The following is a 21,901-nucleotide window of genomic DNA, read 5'->3' on the forward strand; positions in this document are numbered from 1 at the left end:
TTGATATTAGAAAGTGGAATGGGTTTGTAGAAATATGAGGGTCATGTGTAAAGGAAGATGTGAATATTTATCTAATGATTTTAACTACTCACTCTTTAGAATTTTGGGCAAGGAAACAATATTAAAACTTTATTTCAAACAGGGGTCAATGAGCTCTTTGTTAACAGGGCCAAATAACAAATAATCAAGGCTCTGCGGACAGTAGTCCTGAAGAACTATCCAACTCTGCTTATAGCATACAAAGCAGCCATACATAAGAAAGAGGGAGTGAACCATTTTAGTCTACAAGCCATCATTTACTGATCTAGAGTTCTAAGTGGATAGTTATAAAAAAAAATGTGATATGTATCAGAATTCTCTTGGAGATCTTGTTAACGTGGCAATAATGGGACTCTATCCCCCTAGCTTCTGATCTGGAAGGTCAAGGTGAGGCCTGAGATCTGCATTTCTACCACATTCCTGGGAGCAGCTGCTAACCAAAAGGTTCTACACTTTGAGAATACCTAAATTCTTCCTTCCAGGCTAACCATTTGTTGAAGAGTCTAACTTCATATCTGGTTAGATACAAATGTTTCTCACTTGAAGTTCCAAATTTAAAGGTTCAATCGAAAATTTACAATTTAAAGAAAAAAAAAACGTTAATTTCTATTGTGTCTTTGCTTTGATTTCAGTGTGAATTTATTATTGCTCCATCAGTAAACACACTTTACCTTTGTATAATCAACATTTCGACATAATATGTTCTAAATCATACTTAAGAGACAAAGCATATTATGTAAGGCTCATAAAGACAACATGAAATCAGTTTAAGGACAAAGGTAGAGCCCAGCAAGCTGTGTATAAAGGCAATCACTGCACAAGCCTTACAACTTGGGTTGGATCCCTAAGAACAACATGGTGGAAGGAAAGAACCAACTCATACAAGTTGTCCTCTGACCTCCACATATGTCACACATACATCTCGCTCACACACACACATTTTCTAGAAAAAATAAATCCTTCCCAAATCAAAGAAAGTTCAGCAGTGCCAATCATTACTATCTCTTTTTAAAATGTTTGGTTTTGATTTTTATTTTATGAGCACTGGATCCCCTGGAACTGGAATTACAGGCAGTTGTAAGATGCCCAACATGGGTGCTGTCAACAGAACTTGGGTCCTCTGTAAGATCAGCAAGTTCTCTTAATGTCTAAGCCATCACTTCAGCTATCCATTCTTTTATGAGATGAAGAAATAGAGAAAAATAATCCAAATACTGGTGTCATGTGAAAATGTACTTAATACTTTTCTAAGAGGCATGGTAGCGTATGTGTTTAATCCCAGCACTCAGAAAGCTAAGGGAGGTGAATCTCTGTATGAGGCCTGCCTGCTCTACATTGTGAATGCCAGGCTAAACAAACAACCATTTTTAAAAATAAAGTTTCTTTGGAATATTTGTCTTGGTCTTTTATTTTAGCCTTGAGTTTACAGTAAGCTTCCTGTCTTTGCCTCCCAATTGCTGGAATTGCAGCAAAGAGCCATCATGCCTAGACTACCAATTCCTAAATTGCTTTTTTTTTTTTAAAATCCAACTTACAGCTCTCTCTGCTTCTATGTCTAAGAAAGGATCTGGAAATAAGAGGAAATGTGCTAATAAGGCCATCAAGTCCATATTCATATTTGTAAGCCTAATACTGAAGCCACCAAGGTAAATCTAACCAAGAAGCCTGAAGCTCCAGATATCAATTTAAAGCCCACTGGACCTTTAGGACAAGTAAGTCATAGACTATGAAGTATGATCCAGCAGTCTAATGGGAAGACTCAGGCCCAGGCGAAACATTAACATTGGGAATCTAAGAGGTATAGCAGCAAGCTCTGAATGCTTCCTCTTCAGATTTCCAGGCTCTCTCTGCAAATATGATAAACAAAGCATGTTCATGTGAACAGACGTTTACATAGATTACATTAATAGCCATAAGAAAAACCTTTTAAAAAAATTTCAGATTATAATTACATTTCTCCTTTCCCTTCCTGCCCTCCAAACCCTCCTTACAAGCCCTCCTGACGCTCCTTCAAATTCATGGCCTCTTTTTTCACTAATTGTTATTGTATGCAGGTAGATATAAATATAATACAACCTGTATGCATGTTTTCAGGACTGACTTAAACAGCACTGAACAAGCACTTGTGTGCTTTCCCCTGGGGAAGGCCACCTCTCCCACTCCCAGCTTTCCTCAGCTGCTTTTAGTTCTCTGTGTGGGGTTGAAGCCTCATGGGCTTCTCTCCATCCAGTTTGGCATGCTCACTGATGTCATCGTTGTTCAGCTCATGTTTGGCCAGTCATACTGGTAAGGCTTTATGAGTGTAGCTCCTGATGTTACTACGAGACACAACCTCACTCATCTTTGGCTCTTACAATCAACAAACTCCCTGGCTCTTAAAATCTTTTCACCCCTTCTTCTTCTATGTTCCTTGAGCCTCAGATGCAAGATGTAGATATATCCATTAGAAGAAATCTTTTTAAAGAAAAAAATAGCATAGGTTACAACAGGTATGGCTAGTAATAGGTTTTCCCCCCACATATTAGCATGTCTTAAAATATGTTGATTATACTATGAGATAATTATATTCTCAATTTGATCTGTTATCCAAATAGTCTAGTAATAATTTGTCAAATTCATGTGAAATATAATTAAGAATGGTCTCAGTGAAAAGAGCTTCCTGTTTTACAAGCATCTAATTACTTTATAAATACGTACTTTAAAAGAAGACATTTATTCAAAAGATAATCATGCTACAGTGACAGCTCAGTGGCCAAGGGCACATGCTATTCCTGCAGAGGACCCTGCTCCATAGACTTTTTTAAAAGATAGTATCTAGGTGGGCATGGTTGCCCATGCCTTTAACCCAACAATCAAGAAGCAGAGGCATGTGGATATCTGTGAAGCCAGTTTGATCTACACAGTTGAGATCATGTCTCCAAAAAAACCTGGGGCTGGAGAGATGGCTAGTGGTTAAGAGCGCTGACTGCTCTTCTGAAGGTCATGAGTTCAAATCCCAGCAACCACATGGTGGCTCACAACCATCTGTAATGAGATCTGATGCCCTCTTCTGGGGTGTCTGAAGACAGCTACAGTGTGCATACATATAATTAATAAATAAATGTTTAAAAAAAATCTCTTTAGAAAAAAGAAACCTGAAACCTGATAATCTCAAATTCAATATTACATTATACTGCTTGACTGAGGCCTAATTAAGATAATAATATTAAGCCTAAATAGAAGATGGGAAATTATTCATATACAAATAAATTCAGACAGTTCTCCTTTTAAACTAATAGTTTAAGGGAGACAGGTGGAGTCAGTGAAACTGCTAACCTAAATGATGCAATATAAATAACACTGTCCAAGGATTATAGGAAAAGACACCTTTTACTATCTTCTGAAGCCAACCTATTTCCATACAAGTGTCTAAGTAGACCACCCTCTCCCATCAGGATGATCCTTTCCTTGTGGGGGAGGGTATAAAATGAAGTTTATTTTGGGGCATGAGAAGGGGGGGGGGGTGAGAAGGGAGTCTGGGAAAGAAATGGGACAGAAAGAGAGAGGAGAGAGAAAGAAGGGAACAGGCCAGCCAGGAAGTCATGGAGAAATGGGGTTGGAGGAGAGAGAGTCAGGGTGATCATACTTACAGAGTGTGCATTTAGGTACTTTAGAGTCAGTGCCCAATGTTTCACACACTACTCATTTGTCCTTGGTTAAGATATGGAAACTGCTGTCATAATAAAATTTGGGAAACTACTACAGTATAAATTTAACAAAGCGTGTATATAGTTATTTCTTAAATACATATTCCAGGATCTTCCTTTTCTTTTAAACAAATTAGCACAATTTGTATTATATGTATATATACATATGTACACACACCACAGAACAACATGCAGGAATTGGTTCTCTCCTTTCACCATTGTGAGTCCCAGCAGGAATCAAACTCAAGTAGTCAGGCTTGCTGGCAAGTACCATTACCCTCTGAGCCATCTCACCAGCCCTAGAGTTTCCTTTTCTTCATCATAAAATCTCACATTATGAGCAATTAATTCTACCCAATGTCCAAATGCAAAGGTATGATATAAAACTCTTTTAACAAAAATTTTGGAGCTTTTCACCACACTGTAATACTACAACCCGAGACAGGCTTACAAATAAATTAGGAACACAAAGAATATCTTTCGTAGCATATAACTTTTTTTTTTTTTTTTTTTTTTTTTTTGCTAAAAGACACTAGGTGCTCTTGAATATATTTATATATTCCTAAGAGTTATTAGAGTTCCTTTATCTGAATTTCTCTACTTATTTTTAGGAATGAAAAAACAAGCCTAAAATTTTAAATATTACCCAAGGACTAACAACCCTTTCAAGTTTTGTGTCCGCTACAAAGATTTCCTCAAATTTATTTTCCTGCTAGGTAGTCACATTGTCTCTGGGTTTCTCACTTAATATATTCATTCAACAACTACTGACGACTTTCTTTATGCTGGCTTTAAACCTATGCCCAGACAGCAAGCAGCATGGACAAGTTAGCTGTGACTCTTGCCTTACTGACTTATCAGGATTCAACAATTAGTGTGCTATGGTCTAGATGTAATCATCTGTCTCTTATTTACAGAGCTCCTTGAGGCTGGAGAATTCAAGTGTTTGCTGGATGATGATGATGATGCAACTAAAATAAAAACTGCAAACATTTCCATAGATTGTATTATTTAATCTTCACAATCCACCTCAAAAGAAAACTATACTATCATCTTCATTTTACAGGTAAAGGAACTAATGATCAGAGATGTTAACTAATTTGCCCATGACTTCACAGCTACAAATACATGAATGAATAAATGATACTTTACCTACATATTCATTTCAACATATTATTTATGTAACAGAGCATGTATTTAACACTGAGAAAGATCACATATAAAATTGTTGAAACTTACATACAAAACTGTCAAAAGAAATTTGAGTATGGCAGAGACATTCTACAAGTAAAAAACACTTAACCTTCACTTTAAATCACTAATCTATGCAAATAGCGTGTGAAGCAGGTATCATTCCTTCTATATAGATAAAAATGTACCCAAAGGTTACCAGATCAGATCTTCAGGGGATGCCTTACAAACCACAAAGCAAAGCAATCCGATATTCAGTGGAAAAAAAAGATAAGCAGAAAGGCTGAAAATGTGTTTCCTTAAAGCACAAAATTGGATGCATGAACTAGCAGTGATATAATAGCTATCTGCACACCATAGCAAGGGTAGAGACCTCTGGAACAGAATAAACCATTCTTCATTTAATAAGCAGTAAAATCTATCTATGGTTCAGTGATGTCCTAGTTTGCTGCAATAAAACACTGACCAAAACCAACTTGGAGGAGGAAAGTGTTTATTTGGTTTACATGACCCGGTACTAGTCTGTCATTGAGGGAAGCCAGGGAGGAGGAAAGCCAGCAGGAGCAGAGGCAGGAACCATAAAGAAAAGCTGTTTAAGATGAGAGAGAGGATGAGAAAGGAAAGGAGAGGAGCATACTAACACCATCCAAGGACAAAGAATCCTTGACACCAGAAAGAATGAACATCTCTATAATGGAATAATTTAAGGAAACAATATTAGTGTGATAAATACTAGGAACTTAAAAAGATAAAAAGGAGAAACATTGTACTTAATCTTTTCTTTGTCACTCAACAAAAGGCTTCCATCTACTTCATGGCCAAATACAAGCTAGTGAATGGAAATGGCATTATTTTGGAAAAGCAAACTATTTTACTTAAAAGCCAGTACTCAAAATCTATAAAACACAAATACAGGAAAAAGAAATCTGTATTATAAATGGCAAGTAAAATATAAGCTCCATATTGGAAAAGCAGAACATCCCATCAACCTGGCAGCTGGTGACAGGTACTTTCTCTACAGTGGCAACTGTACAACAGTAGCATTTTTTCACTACTTTAGTGAACAGTGCTGGCAGCTGAGACAGATTCGGAAGCTGCAGTTTAGGACGTGGTTTTCAAAGTCAAATGCAATTCACTATGTAGCACAGGGCATAAGAAATCATCCACCCTAGCCTCCAACAAACGCCTCTATGCAAACCTCACTACTTCTGACTCAGAAACTTAGAATACTTAGTCTGGGGAGCAAACACTTGAGGAGTAAAAGGGATAGAGAACGTTTCAAAACCAATTATACTGTGGACATATGGTCAAGAGTCCTTATTTCCACTGCTAAAGAATATATAGATTTATCAATTAGTTTGATTACAAATGCTAATACTTCATCTTAGACCAATGGTTCTCAACCTTCCTAATGCTGCGACCCTTCAATGCAGTAGTGCCTCATGAAATGGTGACCTCCAACCATAATTATTTCCATTGCTACTTCATAACTGTTAAGTTTGATACCCTTATGAGTCATAACGTAAATATCTGATATATAGTGTATCTGATATGTGACCCCTGTTAAAGGGTCATTTGATCCCAAAGAGGTCCCAACCCACAGGTTGAGAACCAAAGTCATAAAGCAAGAGAAAAAAAGAAGTAATTTAAGAAGGAATAGTACAGTCCACCAAAGAGGTGAGAAGTGTAACTGGAAAGTAATCATCTTTTACAATAATAGATTTTAAAGATGAAAATTAGCCTTATTTTAAAGAAATCCAATATGGTATTTTTTCCCATAACCTGAAACACCAGTAAACTGTGGCCAAAAGGAACAGCCTTTAAAAGCAGATAGAATCCCATGTGATCTTAGCCAGAACACTCCCCACCACTTCCTAAGCTTAATATTAAAAACTATTTTATGTACAGTGTCTATTTAAGTTTTCAGGACAATTCTTCTGATTCATGTAATGCTTCCCCTGGGTTACCAGAACTCCAAGTCACTGATATAATCAATACATGGGAAAGCCAGAGTAATTAGCGCAAATCAGAAAAGCTAATTTTTTTCTATGCTTAATTATGTATTTTATATATTATTAATCCAGTGTTTACATAAGACTGGTTTTAACTCAATTCTCTGGCAAATTGCATCATTGTAGTTACAATTACAGAACTTAAAGTACATAAGTAACTTAACCATTCTCTTTTAATAAAGTGTGTGTGCAAACAATCCATACTAAACTAATGAATTTCTTATTAAATTAAGGCATTGTAGTAGAAAGCTATCATCAACAGTTATTGAAGCAATCCTTGTTCTGTGTTGCTGCAAACATGAGACAATCACCATGTTAGCATTAGATGAGTGTCACAAATCAATGCAAACCATAAAAGGCCCAGGAAACCAAAGCCAAACACAGGCTGAAGCTAAATTCTTACACAACAGGGTCAGAGACATAAATGCATAGAAGATAAAAATCCATGTTTTGGTCTGATAGTTTAAGTGCACTACAAAACATATTTATTCTACTTTGGAAAATATTTAATCCTCTGAAAAGCTAGTCCCAGAAACTAGCTTTTAAAACTGACTCTTCATACATGATTCGTTTAGTTTTACCAATTACCTGTGTCATGTCTCAGGATTCTGCCTTACACTGTTCTGTAACAGGGTCTTGGCACAGACCTTTTTAAAAAGTTCCCCTGACAGTTCTAATATGTAGCCAGGGAAAGCAGCACCACTTTCAACTAATTCAGCATTTGGGGACAATAATTACTCCAAAGTTGATAAATACACTTTTTGCCTTTTAATGAGATTTTATTAAAACTTCTCAATTTATCCCACAGCTAATGAATGACTATTACAAGGCAGGTAGTGTGTTTAGCAATGAAAAAATATGTTTGTTACACATTTTCCTGCCTTCAAGAAGCTACCTATTAGCTAGGTAGCGAGACCATAAATAAGTAACTGTAAATATGTTAAATATGTTATGTGTTCTCAGGGTATAAGCAAATATAGTATGCCTGGCAAACTTGCATGTCGTCCATGAGTCATTGCTTCATCATTCCAATCTATGTTCTAGTAGAAAAAGAGAGTCAGAAGTTCCAGGTTACTGAACACTCTAAAACCCAGGGCCAATATTCATCCTACATACATAAAAATAGTACATTGTATGATCCTCTTCAAAATATACTGCTTACACCAGAAAGATGGTGGGTTTTATGTTTTAACTTAAATGAACTGTTTTAAAACTTATTTCATATACCATTACTAATTTTACATTTACCTACAAAACTATAAATCTGCAGAAGGAACAGTAAGTGATTATGACAAAATTAGTTATTAACTTGTATTGCATAATACCTTTTCTTTCCAGCAATTGCTACATTTGTTAAGGTAAAAAGTTTGGGGACTAGATGGGTGTGGTGGTGCTATACAATGAATCTCAGCATGTAGGAGGCAGAAGCAGAGGCAGGTGTATAGCTATGAGTGGAGGACAGCCTGATCTACAAATCATATAGTAAAACTGTCTCAAAAACAAAGAGAAAAAAGGAAGTTTGTGACTATAATTGTATTTGCTTCAGTAACTTGAAAGATGCCATATGAAAATGTTATGGAAACAAAAATCATTTAAGAGTTTCTGCAACTTTCAGAAAGAAAACCCAGAGGGTGTCACCTTACTTTTTTTGAAAAGAAATAGCACCTTCCTGATCTTTATAATTAAGATACCTGATTCTTTCGAAGACAGATTTAATAAGAGTAAAGTTTGCAACAGCTACAAAGAAAATGTATTGCAAAGAGCAATCTCTCTCCAAATCTCCTTACCTCAAGTTCTGTTCTTAACCAAGAAAAAGACACCAAAGGGGGTTTAGATTACATTGGAAATTTAAACCAGGCATGACAGCATACACCTTTAATCCCAGCATTTCAAAAGCAGAGACAGGCAGATCTCTGAGTTCAAGAGCAGCCAGATCTACATAACAAGCTCCATGCCAGCCAGGGCTGCATTCCTGAGAGCCTCCCTCTCTCCCACCCTCACTCAAATTGAAATTTCCTTACACCACCAAGTAGAGTCTGAAGAAGTAGAGTCTCATAGAAAAGGAGCAAGTAGGTAGGTGAATAGGCAGAAGCATGAGTGGGTGGGTGGGTGGCCAATATGCCTTAAAAAACTGAAATTTATTTTAAAGAGCCTTAGTGAAAATTTAAAACTCTTAAGATATTGTGGTGTAAACACAATTTGTGATACCAATCTGATACAAAAGAAAATCAAAATTCCATGGAGTCTGGCTAGAAATCATCAAAAAAGATTTTTTTCCGGATGAACGATGATTTGCAAGGCCTTTCTGTTTAAGCTTATAATTGAACAAATTCTAAGTTTAAGTGTATGCTGTCAAGGTCTCTAAAATAAAAAACCTCAAGCGAATTTCAATTTCAGGATCAATATATACTGACACGATTTCCCGGAGAAATCTTCAACCTTTGCATGGGGTGAGGCGCACCATCATTACAGTCTTTAAGACTGAGTCTATCTTGGATTCATTATTTCAAGGAATGGCATTTTATAGACGACACCAACCAAGTCAGATTGTGTAGGATAGGAATGAAATTTCACAGTTCACAGTAATGCAGGCAGCCACTGACTAGGTGGCATATCAAAATTCGCTTGCTCTTCCTCCTTCTGCAGCTGCAGAACAGAATGGATAAACTTAATTCTACTAGGGGTGTCTTCTGAAAATATTTTCTCAATTTTAAGTCAGCACAACACAGACTACTAACATGAAGCTGACCACGTTTGAAATCTACACTGTCATCCTTTCAGACCTGAAGAAATCAGAACCAATCACCAAAATTGATTCAATGATAGCTATTTCCATCACCACAATATCTGCAAGCAGCTTAATCCCACATTTTCTAATTATCAACTTCAGGCTCACAACAGCTACAACTAAGATACAACAAGTATCCCTCACTCTCATAGCCATTTGTGTGGTTTTTGAGAAACATCGAATTTCTCTTTTTTGTGTCCTCACAACAATGAAGAAATGAAGGAGATTTTTGAATTTTTTTCTCTCTAAAATTGTGGCAGTAGGCTGTGGATATTAAGCACTTGAAATATGACTAATTGAACTGAGGCATTTTGCATTCTGCTTACTTGATTAAAATTTAGAAATAGTAAATTCAGTTAGTGGAAAACTTTTATGTACGTTTGGAACAACTTGAATATGTGAATCTATTTTTTTTTTTGCACATGCAAATTTTATGAAACCTAAATACAGATCAAATACTTCTGGTAAAAAATTAGCTTAGCGTCAAAATTGAGATGTTCTGTTAGTGTAAAATATACATTGCATTTCAATGGTTTAGTAGGAAAAGATATACAGTATGGCAAAATTTTTTCATGCTGAAATCACTAATTATATATAATGTATTACATAAATATTTTACGAAAATTGCACCTTTTTGTTTGAAATCTTTCTAAAGTGCCTACTAGAAAATGACAAATTACACGTGGCTCTCATTAAATAGCTTTTGAACAGCGCTGCTCTGAGCACATCCACAAAGACTGTACCAGACACATTTGGACATCCTCCTCTTAACAGATAGGCTGGTCACTGAACAATGGGGCAAGGAGCATTTGGGTCTAAGAAAAGAGTGTAGCAAGCTCTACCCACAATTTCACCATGTGAGCCGTATTGTAATATCTCAACATGGAGGAAAAAAAATCAGTTACCCGTACTCAAAAAATTGAAACTGAGTATAGTGCAGACAACTTAAAAGAGCTAGAGCCAAATGCTGTCTTGGTTTCATTTCCCAACTGCGGACCTTAAAATAGACAATAAAGCACCGCTTCCAAAACGAAGTAAAATATTCTAATACTAGCCATCTAACGAGCCCTATTAAATAAGCAAAAATCGCTCTTAAATCTGATCTCAACTTCCAAAGCCAGAGAATACACGCTGAACTAGGAAATCAACTTCAGATTGCCAGCATTTCCCTCACAAGCAAATTAGCAGGATTGTGCACTTGGAATACTGTTTGACAAGAATGAAAAGGAAACAATTCAAAACAGATTTCAGGACTGGACAATTAGATGAGGAACTGCAGATTTAATTCTCAATCAGGACTGTGATTAATCTGATTCCCTGCTTTTCCCTAGTGTAATTATACAACACAGATGAAAGGATGAGCATTTGGACTGTCAGTTCTATATTCTAGACCAGCCCGGTGACTCAAAGCAGACGGCTCTACCACGCTAACCACCATCCCAACAACAGTGGAAGGGAGCCTCGAGCACTGATTGTACAGTCATTGCATAACGAGGCATTAAAAATTTGGGTGCCCCCAACTCTTTCTATGTTTGTCTATGGCAGGTGAAGAATTTGCTGAAACTGGACGCATCCGTCTTCAATGACCCTCTTAAATCCGGGCATGGGGTGAACACAAAGGCATCTGTCTAATATCCTGGCACAATAGACACACACCCCACAATTAAAAACCCCGGACGCGCTCTCTCGCTCTCTCCACACAAGCTCATGAAATGCAGGCTGCTCTTTTCGTGAAAGGTCTATGGTACAGGAAAGGTAACAAAAACCCCAACTGTTCCCAGGAAGCAACTACAAAATCGGTCCTGCCACGTCCCTGTGTAACCGTCAGATAAAATGCAGGGAGCCCGCCCCACGCCTTATGGGGTGGCCGACCGGGGCTCGGTGGCCTCCACGCATTACTAAGAAGCCCCCAGACCCATTCCTGGCAGGAAACCCAGGTACACGTCTAAAAATTCTCCAGGGTGAAGAGAACGAGGGAGGCAGAGGGGAGGGAGAGAGGGCAGGGGGCAGGCCCGGAACGGGTGCGGGAGGCCCCGGGCATCGCTGAAAAGCATTTTTCCACACTCCCGCTCCCTCGCGTGGAGACTCACTTGCCGATCACCTCGCATAGCTCGTACACATCCTCGAACAGCACGTCGTCGTCGGCCATGGTCCGAAGGGGACAGCGGCCGCAGCGTGGAGGGTTCTGAAAACTGGGTTGGGGGCGCCCAAGAGCTCAGTGCCCGGCTCCGGGCTCGTGTCCTCCACTCAGGACCCGCAAGCCCTCGGTGCTGAGGAAGCTCGACTGGGGCCGTGAGGCCCGGAGACTGCAGCGCCTTTCCTCTGCCGGCTGCCGCCCCGGCGCGGGCGGCGGGGCCGGGGCGTGGGAGCGAGGGCGGCCCGGGCCCGGCGCCGCCCGCCCGCCCGCTGCTCCTCGCGCGGTGGCTGGCGACCGCGCTGCCGGGGCGTGCGGACCCTCGGGGACCGCGAAGCGCCGCACTCTCCGCTCGTCAGCCCGCGCGGGCCGCGAGGCCGCGACCGCTCCCTCTGCCCGAGACCGGCTCCGGCGCGGCGCGGGGCAGCTCGGGCTACAGGGGGGGCCGCGGCAGCACCATGGAGGGAGGATCGTCGCGAAGGGAGGTGGTGGCGGCTGATCCGCGCTGGGGACCAGGAGGCGGCGGCAGAGACGCTCCCTCCTCCTTCTCCTCCTCCTCCCGCCGCCGCCGCCCTCCCGAGTGTGGGAGGGGGCTTCGCGGGATGAGCGTTCAGTGCGGGCGGGAGCCGCGACCGCTGCCTTCAGCTCCTCCCCTCAGCCTCAGCAGCCGCCAGGCTCCCGAGCCCGAGCACCCGCCTGGCGCGGACTAACCCTCCTCCCTTTCGGCCCGCACGGCAGCGAGACCCGCAGGCCCCGCCCCTCCAGCCCGTTGGGAGGCGTGGACCGCGGAAGGAGGCGGAGGAAGGGAGGGGGAAAAAAAAAAAGCGCTCCCAGTGGCGCCTGCGCGCAGCGCCCGCAACGTCACGAAGAACCGGCGGGCGCGGGGAATCTAGAGGGCGCTGGGGGTCGGCTAGCGGAGCTGCCCGGGTTGCGGGTTGCAGCTGCTGAGGTGGGGCTGGTGGAGGTCGTCGCCTCTACTCCCAAGCTGCGACCAAGTGGAGAAGAGGGGCGAGGGACAAAAGGTCCATAGCAGTCTGCACGTTCTTAGACGGCGTGCTCAGCACTCTGGCAGCTTTCCCTCTTCTTTCGTAATCTCAGAAAGCCGTTCCCCAGGTTTTTGCTGGGGGAGGGGGGAAACGCAGAGAAAAGGTTCTAATGAATGAAAAAGCCTGAAAGGAGGTGGAGAAAGATTGTCACTCAAGACCGTGTTTGGCGGCGGTGGATGCTTTTAGTGCCACCTTGCCATTCCTTAATGAAGATGAGGGCTGGGGGAGGGGGAGAATTGTCCAAGGAAAGGACGGAACAAAAACTGCAGAGGAAGGTGTACAACAAGAACAGTGAACTAGCGAAACAGCTTCGCCTGCCACCCGCTCCAAACTAACCAATATCTATGCAGTTTCTATTGCTGCTAGACAAAACCTAGAGACGGACCAGGAAAAGAGTGTCGTAAAGAGACTTTAAATCCATTGAATATTGTTCCTCAGCACCAGCATCTGCTTTGTTCACTCCCTATAAGTGTTGGAGTTCTTAGCATAAAAAAATGTCACTAGAAGGAATGGACGCACAGGGTCAGCCGCGGAGTAAGGCTGTGGGTGTTGCCGCTGTGCTAGGTTGTATGCAATATGAAGATTTCTGTTCAACTGAGCATGTGCAGAATGAGCCAACGCCACCAGACAGGTATATGCCTTAGTTGAAGACCAATAAAAAAAGAAGTCTTTGTTCCTCCTCATAGCAGAAGTGTCCAATTAGTTCATAAGTCAGCTCTCCAGAAATCATCTGTTAAAATTCTCAGCGCGGTATTTTTTAAACTAGTATTTACCAAAGTGCAGGGGGCAGGGTGAAGATAAAGCCCATTTCCTTTAAACAAAACAAAACAAAACAAAAAACAAAACGATCTGTACAAACCCTTAATCACTCCCTCGAGAGCCTGGCTGATTTGCTTGCTAAATATTTGGGAGCTAAACCTTCTTTCCTTTTCATTTCTTTCTTGCAAATCAGGGGAAATATAATTGCACAAATAGGTTTTCCTCCTTTCCCAAAGATTTTGTGTTTTCTCTAAAGAATGGGCTTCAGAGCCCAAAACACTTTGTCTTCTTTGGGGGCCCAACAGTTCCAAGTCGCTTACCCCAACCTATCATGTCTACCTGTCACCCAATGAATTCGGAATCATCCACTCTCCTCTGAACCCCACGTCACCTTGCCAGCCTAACTTTCTTTCTCCTGCCAAAACATGAGCTATGCTAAGGTTTGTCTACTTCATTTTGGAGTTTATCTTTCGTGGAGAATTTCTCTCAAAAGTACAAACGGATGATTATTAAGCAGAAAAGGAAACGCAGGTGGAAAAAAAAATAAGGGCAAGGCTAAGCATGGTCTCTGTACATGGAGCGCTGGTTTCGAGCTGAAGAGTCTTAGTGGCTAAGTGGTCCAATTTCCTTATCTCCAGCAGTGGGGGGTTTATAGGTGGATTGCCATACCAAGAGCTACGCCACACCTCCACTATCTGATAGCAGTTGTTCTAGGTTTGCTGTGGGATTATGCTTAATCTTTGTTGGAGAGGTGGATTCATTAAACTAACCAATACACAACCCCCCCCCCACACACACACAGAGGTTGGCCTAATCTTATCAGCTCTTGACACTTCCTAGTCAGTCCTTGCTTAAATGATTCAAGATCTTCTAATCACCACCAAGTTTTTAAAAAGTTCCCTCCAGCTAGGACTTATATCTCCTAGCTCCTAGGGTGATCTATCAGTTACACAAAGGCTCTCAGCAACCCACAGCTCCTAGAGTTTGTATCATGGACTAATGGCAAGTGGAAATTACTCTCTGCTTCCAGGATGAAAATAACCAAACCTTTTCGATGAAGTTATTTATTTCCTAATTTTCTTCCAAAAAGCCAATATTTTATTCTAAATACAAATGGTTAGCTATCAATAATTTAATTCTGTTTTAGTTAAAGGAAATGGTAAAGTAACTAGTTGCATGAGTTAAAACTACATTTGGTTTTGTTAACCAAGTCCTAACTGTCATTTAAACAAATGGGGGTAGTGACTTTCTCATTTAACAAGGAGTCTGGAGATGTGTGGTTACTGACATTGGATCCACTAACTCCACAGTTTCATCAGTGACCTAGTTTGTTCTTTCCACTCTACCGTCCTTGATAGTCTGTCTCTTTCCCTGATCTTGTTCTTCATCATCACAAGATGGGTGCCACTTTTTCAAACATCAACTGTTCAACAGGAAGGTGGTGGGGACAGGTGAGGTCTTTTTACTCCTGTCTTACCTCTCTATTGAGTAAATAAAATGTATTTTTCCCTTCTTACTTGTCTAGACCAAAGTCACCTAGCAGGCCGCCTCACTTGCAAGAGAGGCTAAGGACATGGGTGTTTTTGCTTTCTCTTTGGAGGTGGATGGGAAAGAAGCCGTGTGGGAACAGACATAAGTAATCAATCAGCAATCTGTAGAGTATAGGGAAATTACCAATTATTATTATTATCATAATGTAGTAATGCCACTAGTATATAACTGATAATCCAGAAAATTTTTGGAACTCTCTAAGAGCCCCAAGGATGTAGTTGGTACTACACAAATTTGACTCTTAAACTTCATTACAAATCTTCAGATTTTGAATGTTTGTTTGAATTTCTCTAATTTGAGATAGACATTTGCAGGTTTCCTAGTTCCCGTGTAATTTCAGTATTACCCAGATATATCAGGGAAAATAGACTCCAGGGAAATATTAGGATATGGGCCACGCGGAGGTCAATGTGGCATAAGGCTAATTTAGGCAATTTAGAGATCAGCCTCATTCTGCAGTATGACTGTTTAATCATATAAATTATTGTTGACTTAATGAAAAATTAAAATTGACACTGCTCTTATATGGAGTAAAGTTATTGCCTCATGGCATAAACAGGGTGTTTTAAGCTCAAATGGAACATTTATTGGAACGTTATTCATTGTTCCAATAGAAACCATACAGATTATACTTATACTTCAATAGTTTGTGGTTCTTTGTTAGTCATTGGTTGAATGTGTAAACAAACCACCAGGGCTAAAGTGACAAATAGGACAGGCATGATACCTGTCCATTCTCAGCTGCACCCTAAAAGAAAACAAGGATCAGGCAAAAAATTACAATGAGAAGTAATGGTCCTTAGGGTTTGGGAAGTTTGAAGCAGCACCTATGAAGAGGGCCTATAGGGCTGGAGAGATGGCTTTACACATGGAGTGCTTGCTACATGAGCATGAGGACCAAAGTTCACATCCCCACCAGACAGTCTAGTTGAAACAAGGAGCTTCAAACTTAGCAAGAGACTCTTTCTCAAAGAAATAAGTTAGAGAGATAGAGGAAGATGCTTGATGTTATCTGGCCTACCTATGATACAACATAACTGCATACATACTCACATACACCACATACAGAGTACATAGTACATGCATACATATATGCATACATCACACAATTATCTATTAATATGAGTGTACACATGCACACACACACAAACAAACATGAAACTCTATGAAGTATATCAAACTGGAAAAATGTTTATATCAAGACAAAAAAATACAGATATTAGCAAATTAGAAGGACTGGGACAGCAATCAGCAGAGAGAATTACATGTATAGATTCTTGGTGGTGAACAAAAACATATACTCTGAACGAAAGACAATGTTTTTTTTGTTTTTTTGTTTTTTTGTTTTTTGTTTTTTTTTTTTTGGAGTCCTGGGCCATACCTGGATCATACGTTAGAGGAAGAAAGAAGCCATAATACATTAGAGAGATAGACAGGGGCCAGATATTAAAAGATGTTAAATGTCATGTTAAAGAGTTCACCTACTAAAGTATCTGATTTCAGTGATACTGACTCTTCTATGTAAGCTATGTATGTTCTATGTATGTTCCCTAGTCCTGTACATAAATAGAGTGATACATTTTTTAGAGTGATACATATTAACAATTTTTATTAACATATTTGTATCTGTTGCACACATAAAAACATACGACACACAGCACATAACACACACACACTTACCAGAAGAAAGCATCAGTTCCTCTCAAGCTGGAGTTACAAGTGATTGTAAATTTTCCAGTGTATGTGTGCTAGGAACTTACCTCAAAGCCTCAGGACTAACGGGGAATGCTCTCAACTGCTGAGCTATTGCTCCAGCCCTGGAATTCTTCTTTTAAGTAGTTCTTCCTTTTGTACTTGGTGCACATTGTCTTCTCCCACCAGTACTTTTTTTAAATGTAGAAACTTCTCTAATATGTTATTTAAATCCTCTCTGATCCCATTTACCACTTCTGAGTGTCCCACTTCAGTTTCAATATAGGTTTGTTTACAAAGACTATGCTTGTGTCTTAGAGGACTTCCCACAAGCTGCCTGAACGATTTTGCAATGTGGAAACGCCTAGGGGGTTAGGTCTCCTGCATCTGGCGGTTAGCTATTAGGCAATCACTGATAGTGCAAGAATGTGGAAACACAGTTCTCTGGGCAGGGATCAGCTCCTTCTACTGCCTAGCTTCTCTGTGGGATCGAACTGACCCCATTGGAGCTCTCCCAGAAATCTATATTAAAAATATTTTTAAATGTATTTAAATTTTTAAATTATATATGTATACATGTTTCTGTCTATCTGTCTCTCTGTTTTTCTCTGTCTCTGTCTCTCTGTCTCTGTCTCTCTGTCTCTCTGTCTCTCTGTCTCTCTGTCTGTGTGTGTGTGTTTGTGTGTGTGTGTGTGTGTGTGTGTGTGTGTTTAGTACTGGAGGAAGCTAGAGGCTTCTGATACTCATGGATCTGAAGTTACAGGCAGTTGTATGCTGCCCAATGTGGGTGCTGATAGCTGAACTGGAATTAGGGTCCCCTGCGAGAGACATATATACTCTTAATGGCATAGCCTCAGGGATCTATATTTTTATAAGCTCTCATCAAGTGACTCTTGTACAACTAAAAATGAATAATCCCAGCTCTAATACTTGCTTGACGAACTATCTGGAGGAATTAAAAAAAGCAAGGCTGACATACTACTAGGGTGGGGAAGCCATAAGAAATGTATAAGAGCCCATGAGAGAGCAGGAGAAGGCTTGAAAACAAATGTGTTTGCTATCCAGTTCCTTCAAGTTTCAGTCGTGATGCACTTGGCCTTTTTATCTTTAATAGTCACGAACAAGTGTCTTAGTTAGAGTTTTACTGCTGGGAACAAACACCATGACCAAAGCAACTCTTATAAAAGACAACATTTAATTGGAGCTGGCTTGCAGGTTCAGTCCAATATCATCAAGGCAAGAACGTGGCAGCATCCAAGCAGGTGTGATGCAGGAGGAGCTGAGAGTTCAAGATCTTCAAGGCTCACTTCCAGGCAGCTAGGACTAGGGTATTAAACCCATGCCCACAATGACACATCTACTCCAATAAGGCCACACCTCTTAATAGTGCCACTCTTTGGCACAAGCATATACAAACCATCACAAGTCACCAGAAACTTTTTTCTAGTGGAAACAATATTGCCTTTGAATACATCACAGTGTCAACATATACTGAATATTGTTATCACTTAAGAATTAACCAAAATATATCAATTTCTTGAGCCACTTAGGATCACACCTGTTTACTAGACTCCCCGAGCCTCCAGTGTGCTGCATACTTATGAGGATTGTGTTAATCAGAGTTAATTTTGTTATTAGTAACATATAATCCAAACCATCTTTTAAAATACCAAGAATCTATTGGCTCAGATAATTGAAAAGTTGAGACATAAATTAACTTCATGTGAGGTTTGATTCTGAATTCAAGCAAAGCCATTGATGAGTCCCTTTCCCAGAATTTTTACTAAGCACTATGTGATAGTGGCTTTATCTTTTTGGGATTTTTAGAGCTTTTTGTGAGACAGGGCCTTAGCTGGCCTAGAACTCACAGAGATCTGCCTCCGTATTGGCTTTATGTTTCAGTCCCATGAGATAGCTACTGGGTCTCTAGGTTCTCCCCTTGAACTACCAAAACATTTGCCATTGTTTCTGACTCCACCAGCCTACCTACAAGAGAAAAGAGCCTTGTCTCTCAGGTCCTATCCCTGCTGAAAAATTCCTTCTCACACTGGCCTGACAAGGAGGCTCACAACTATGCTGGAACCAATCATTGTAAGCAGGGAACAAGAGTCTCTAACTCACTTAATCCAATCAGGATTCACCCTTAAAGTGCCACAAAGGAGAATCAAGAGTAAGGCAGAGGCTCCCATGTTGTAGTCATTGGGTGTGTCTTAGCACTCTGTCTTATTCTTCAGTTAACTTAGGCACTGCATCCTGTCCACATTTCTTTCAAAATGTCATCTAATTTCCTCCCTTCTTTTCTACTTCTTCAGTCTCTACCCCAATTGACTGTCCTATCAGCCTACACTATTACCCGCAACTGCTTGTTCTATCTTGTTCACTGGGCAGGGATTGGGATATCTAGTTTGTGTTCCTAAGAGAGAAGACTCAACATCAAGAATTGGGCCTGGTGTGGAGTAAACATTCTGAAGCCGTTCACCAAATGTTGAATGAGTGAATAGCTTTACCAATTTCATTAATTCTTGTGATTCCCTTTTATTGACCTTTGCTTATAGTTTTGTTACTTCATGCCTTCCACCTAGAAAATGTCTGGAGCGTACTAGGCCTTCCGTGTGTGTCTGTTAAATAAACGAAAGACTGCAGATATTCCCCGAATTTTAATAGTTCATCTTATGATTATCCAACGATTCTATTGTCCAAAAGTGGCGTGAATTCAGTAGAGATCATACACTGGATTTTGAACTTGGATCTTTACCCAGGATAGCTCTGTGTGGTCTGATTTCCTCTGATGATGACGGACAGCAGCAGATCACAAAGGAAACAATCAATGCTCTCCAGTGTACTGTGATGTTAAGCTGGGATGAGCAGGACATAGTGTATTAAATGCATTTATACTTAGAGTACTTCCAACTTATGAAGGTTTTATAGGGACATCATTCTATTGTAACTAGGAATATGTGTGTGTGTGTGTGTGTGTGTGTGTGTGTGTGTGTGTGCTTGGCAATACTGGAGAAGGAATCCAATGCCTTATGAACGCTAGGCAAGCACTCTGCCTCTGAGCCACACTCTCACCTCAGTCCACATCTTTGCTGTTTGAATAGTATAAGGCTTACTATATATAGCCCAGGCTGGCTTGAATTCATGATCCACCTGCTTCAGTCTCCAGAGAGCTGAGACCACAGGGATGTGACATTCTGACTGACCATTGCATATATTTCTTGAGTTAGAGAATTATTTTATACTTAGAACTAGAGTTAAAAACCTCAAGAAATAAAATGACTGGATTCTCAAAAATAAAGATACATAACAGAAAGATGGAGATTTTTCTAGAGATGGCCAACAGCATCCTAACTGGAGAGCTGTCAAAGGAAGCAGTGATAAACATAAAGGCCATTGGATTTATTTCTACTAATTGAGAAAGTTTTATTTATTAGTTATCTTTTATCTGGGGAAACAAATTAAAATCTTATATGGCATTGGAGTTTTTCCTCCTGCTTAGCTGTAAGAGATTTCAAAGGTAAACATGGGGAATTAAATCTCCTCCTTAATTTCTTTTGTCTGGATTCCCTAGCTTGTTCTTTCTAGGCTGGCATTAAACTGTCCCACATGGCAAAGACATGAGATGAGCTGCAACACGTTCAGTGTGTGACTTATATCAAGCCTGGCTGGGCCTGGCTACCTTGCAAAGAGTCATGGTAAGACACCCATGCTTTTCTAGGAAGGAATATAATTTCCTATGCTAAGTGCACAGTGGAAAAGGTCAAGTGATTAATAAGTTGCCGAGATAAACTGTGAGCCTACCAACCCTCGGCAGGGCTTGAGGGAAGCAAAGCCTTGCTGGGGGGCTTTTGTGGCACTGAAAATCTGCAGAGCTCTTAAGCAGGGAGCTCCTTTCTTTCCTTATTTTCTCATAAAATGAAAGGAGGCTCTCTTCTTCCCTCCCCCAACCAAAACTCTTTATTTTCACAGAAGTGATCTGTAATGTCAAGCTCTATACTCATATTTTCCATTTTGACCAATAGGGAAAAAAACCCACACAGACTGTTTGCCATAGTTCTCGGTTCTCAGGAAATTTCAGTGATGTTTTACCTCCTGTGTCCTAATCAAATACCTCCCACTCAAACCTTTTTACCCTGGTTATGGCTTTTAAATTGTCTTGTAAATGGAATAATACATAAGAAAGTAACCTTTTAAAACAAACTAAGAGGAAAGAGAGAGACTTTAATGATCTGTAAAGAAATAACTGAAGGAGTATTTATTTGTTGAGGGAGGTTCCAGAAAACATTACACATATTTCATTCATCCACGACACAACCTTATGAGGTAGGTATCATTCTCTTCATCTTACAAACAAGAAAACTGATGCTGTGACAAAGGTTGAGTAATGTGCCAAGACCACATAAATAGAAAGAGATAGGACCAGATTAAGCAGTTTGCCTTGGGGAAATGGTACAATGGGTTGAATAACATCAATGACAGTTGCTGCTTCTTGAAGTTTTAAAGTGTTCAGCACAGCAGTATGTATTTCCAAATGTATCATAGAATAAAATGTTTTTGAGCCTTTATTATATACTAGTTACCAAAAATAATACAATAGTTAGCTAAAGCAACCTGATTCTCTCTCTCATCTCTCTCTCTCTCTCTCTCTCTCTCTCTCTCTCTCTCTTATTAGAGTTTGAGAGAAAAACCATGAAGCAGGCAAGTTGTAAATCTCAGCAAATGCCAAGAGGAGGGAGATGGAGAAGCAGAAGAGAGCAAGCTATGCCTTTTGAACCAAGGTCAACAACAGGGGTCTCCCAGAAGCAGTATGAAGAGGGGGTGGGAGAGGTGGGATTAAGAGAAACAGTAAGAGTTGCCCAGAGTGTGGGGCAAGCATGCTTAAGATTTTGTTTGGTGTCCAAAGAAGAGATAGAAAGGGTAAAGAAAAAGCTATGTGTTTAAAGTTTTAAATTTATATTACATTTGTTTTTATGGCTCAGCAGTTCAGACCACTGGCTGTTCTT

The 21,901-nt window shown here is 40.2% G+C and overlaps 1 protein-coding gene across 23 annotated transcripts in view; it reads right to left on the reverse strand.

Moving 5' to 3' along the window:
- Cask (calcium/calmodulin-dependent serine protein kinase (MAGUK family)) overlaps positions 1-12,582 on the reverse strand; it is a 329,704-nt gene extending 317,122 nt beyond the window's left edge. For 12 of the 23 annotated variants that reach the window (XM_006527561.4, XM_011247440.3, XM_006527560.4 and 9 more), the window contains exon 1: positions 11,807-12,581. In XM_006527561.4, coding sequence (XP_006527624.1) covers positions 11,807-11,865 — 59 coding nt within the window. In that variant the 5' untranslated portion in view covers positions 11,866-12,581. Of the gene's footprint in view, positions 1-11,806 lie in introns of all 23 variants that reach the window. The other 11 variants (XM_017318366.2, XM_011247434.2, XM_011247437.2 and 8 more) reach the window with 2 other exon arrangements.
- Positions 12,583-21,901: the final 9,319 nt, after the last annotated feature.

The sequence above is a fragment of the Mus musculus genome, chromosome X, assembly GCF_000001635.26.
Source record: "Mus musculus strain C57BL/6J chromosome X, GRCm38.p6 C57BL/6J".
Lineage (NCBI taxonomy): Eukaryota > Metazoa > Chordata > Mammalia > Rodentia > Muridae > Mus > Mus musculus.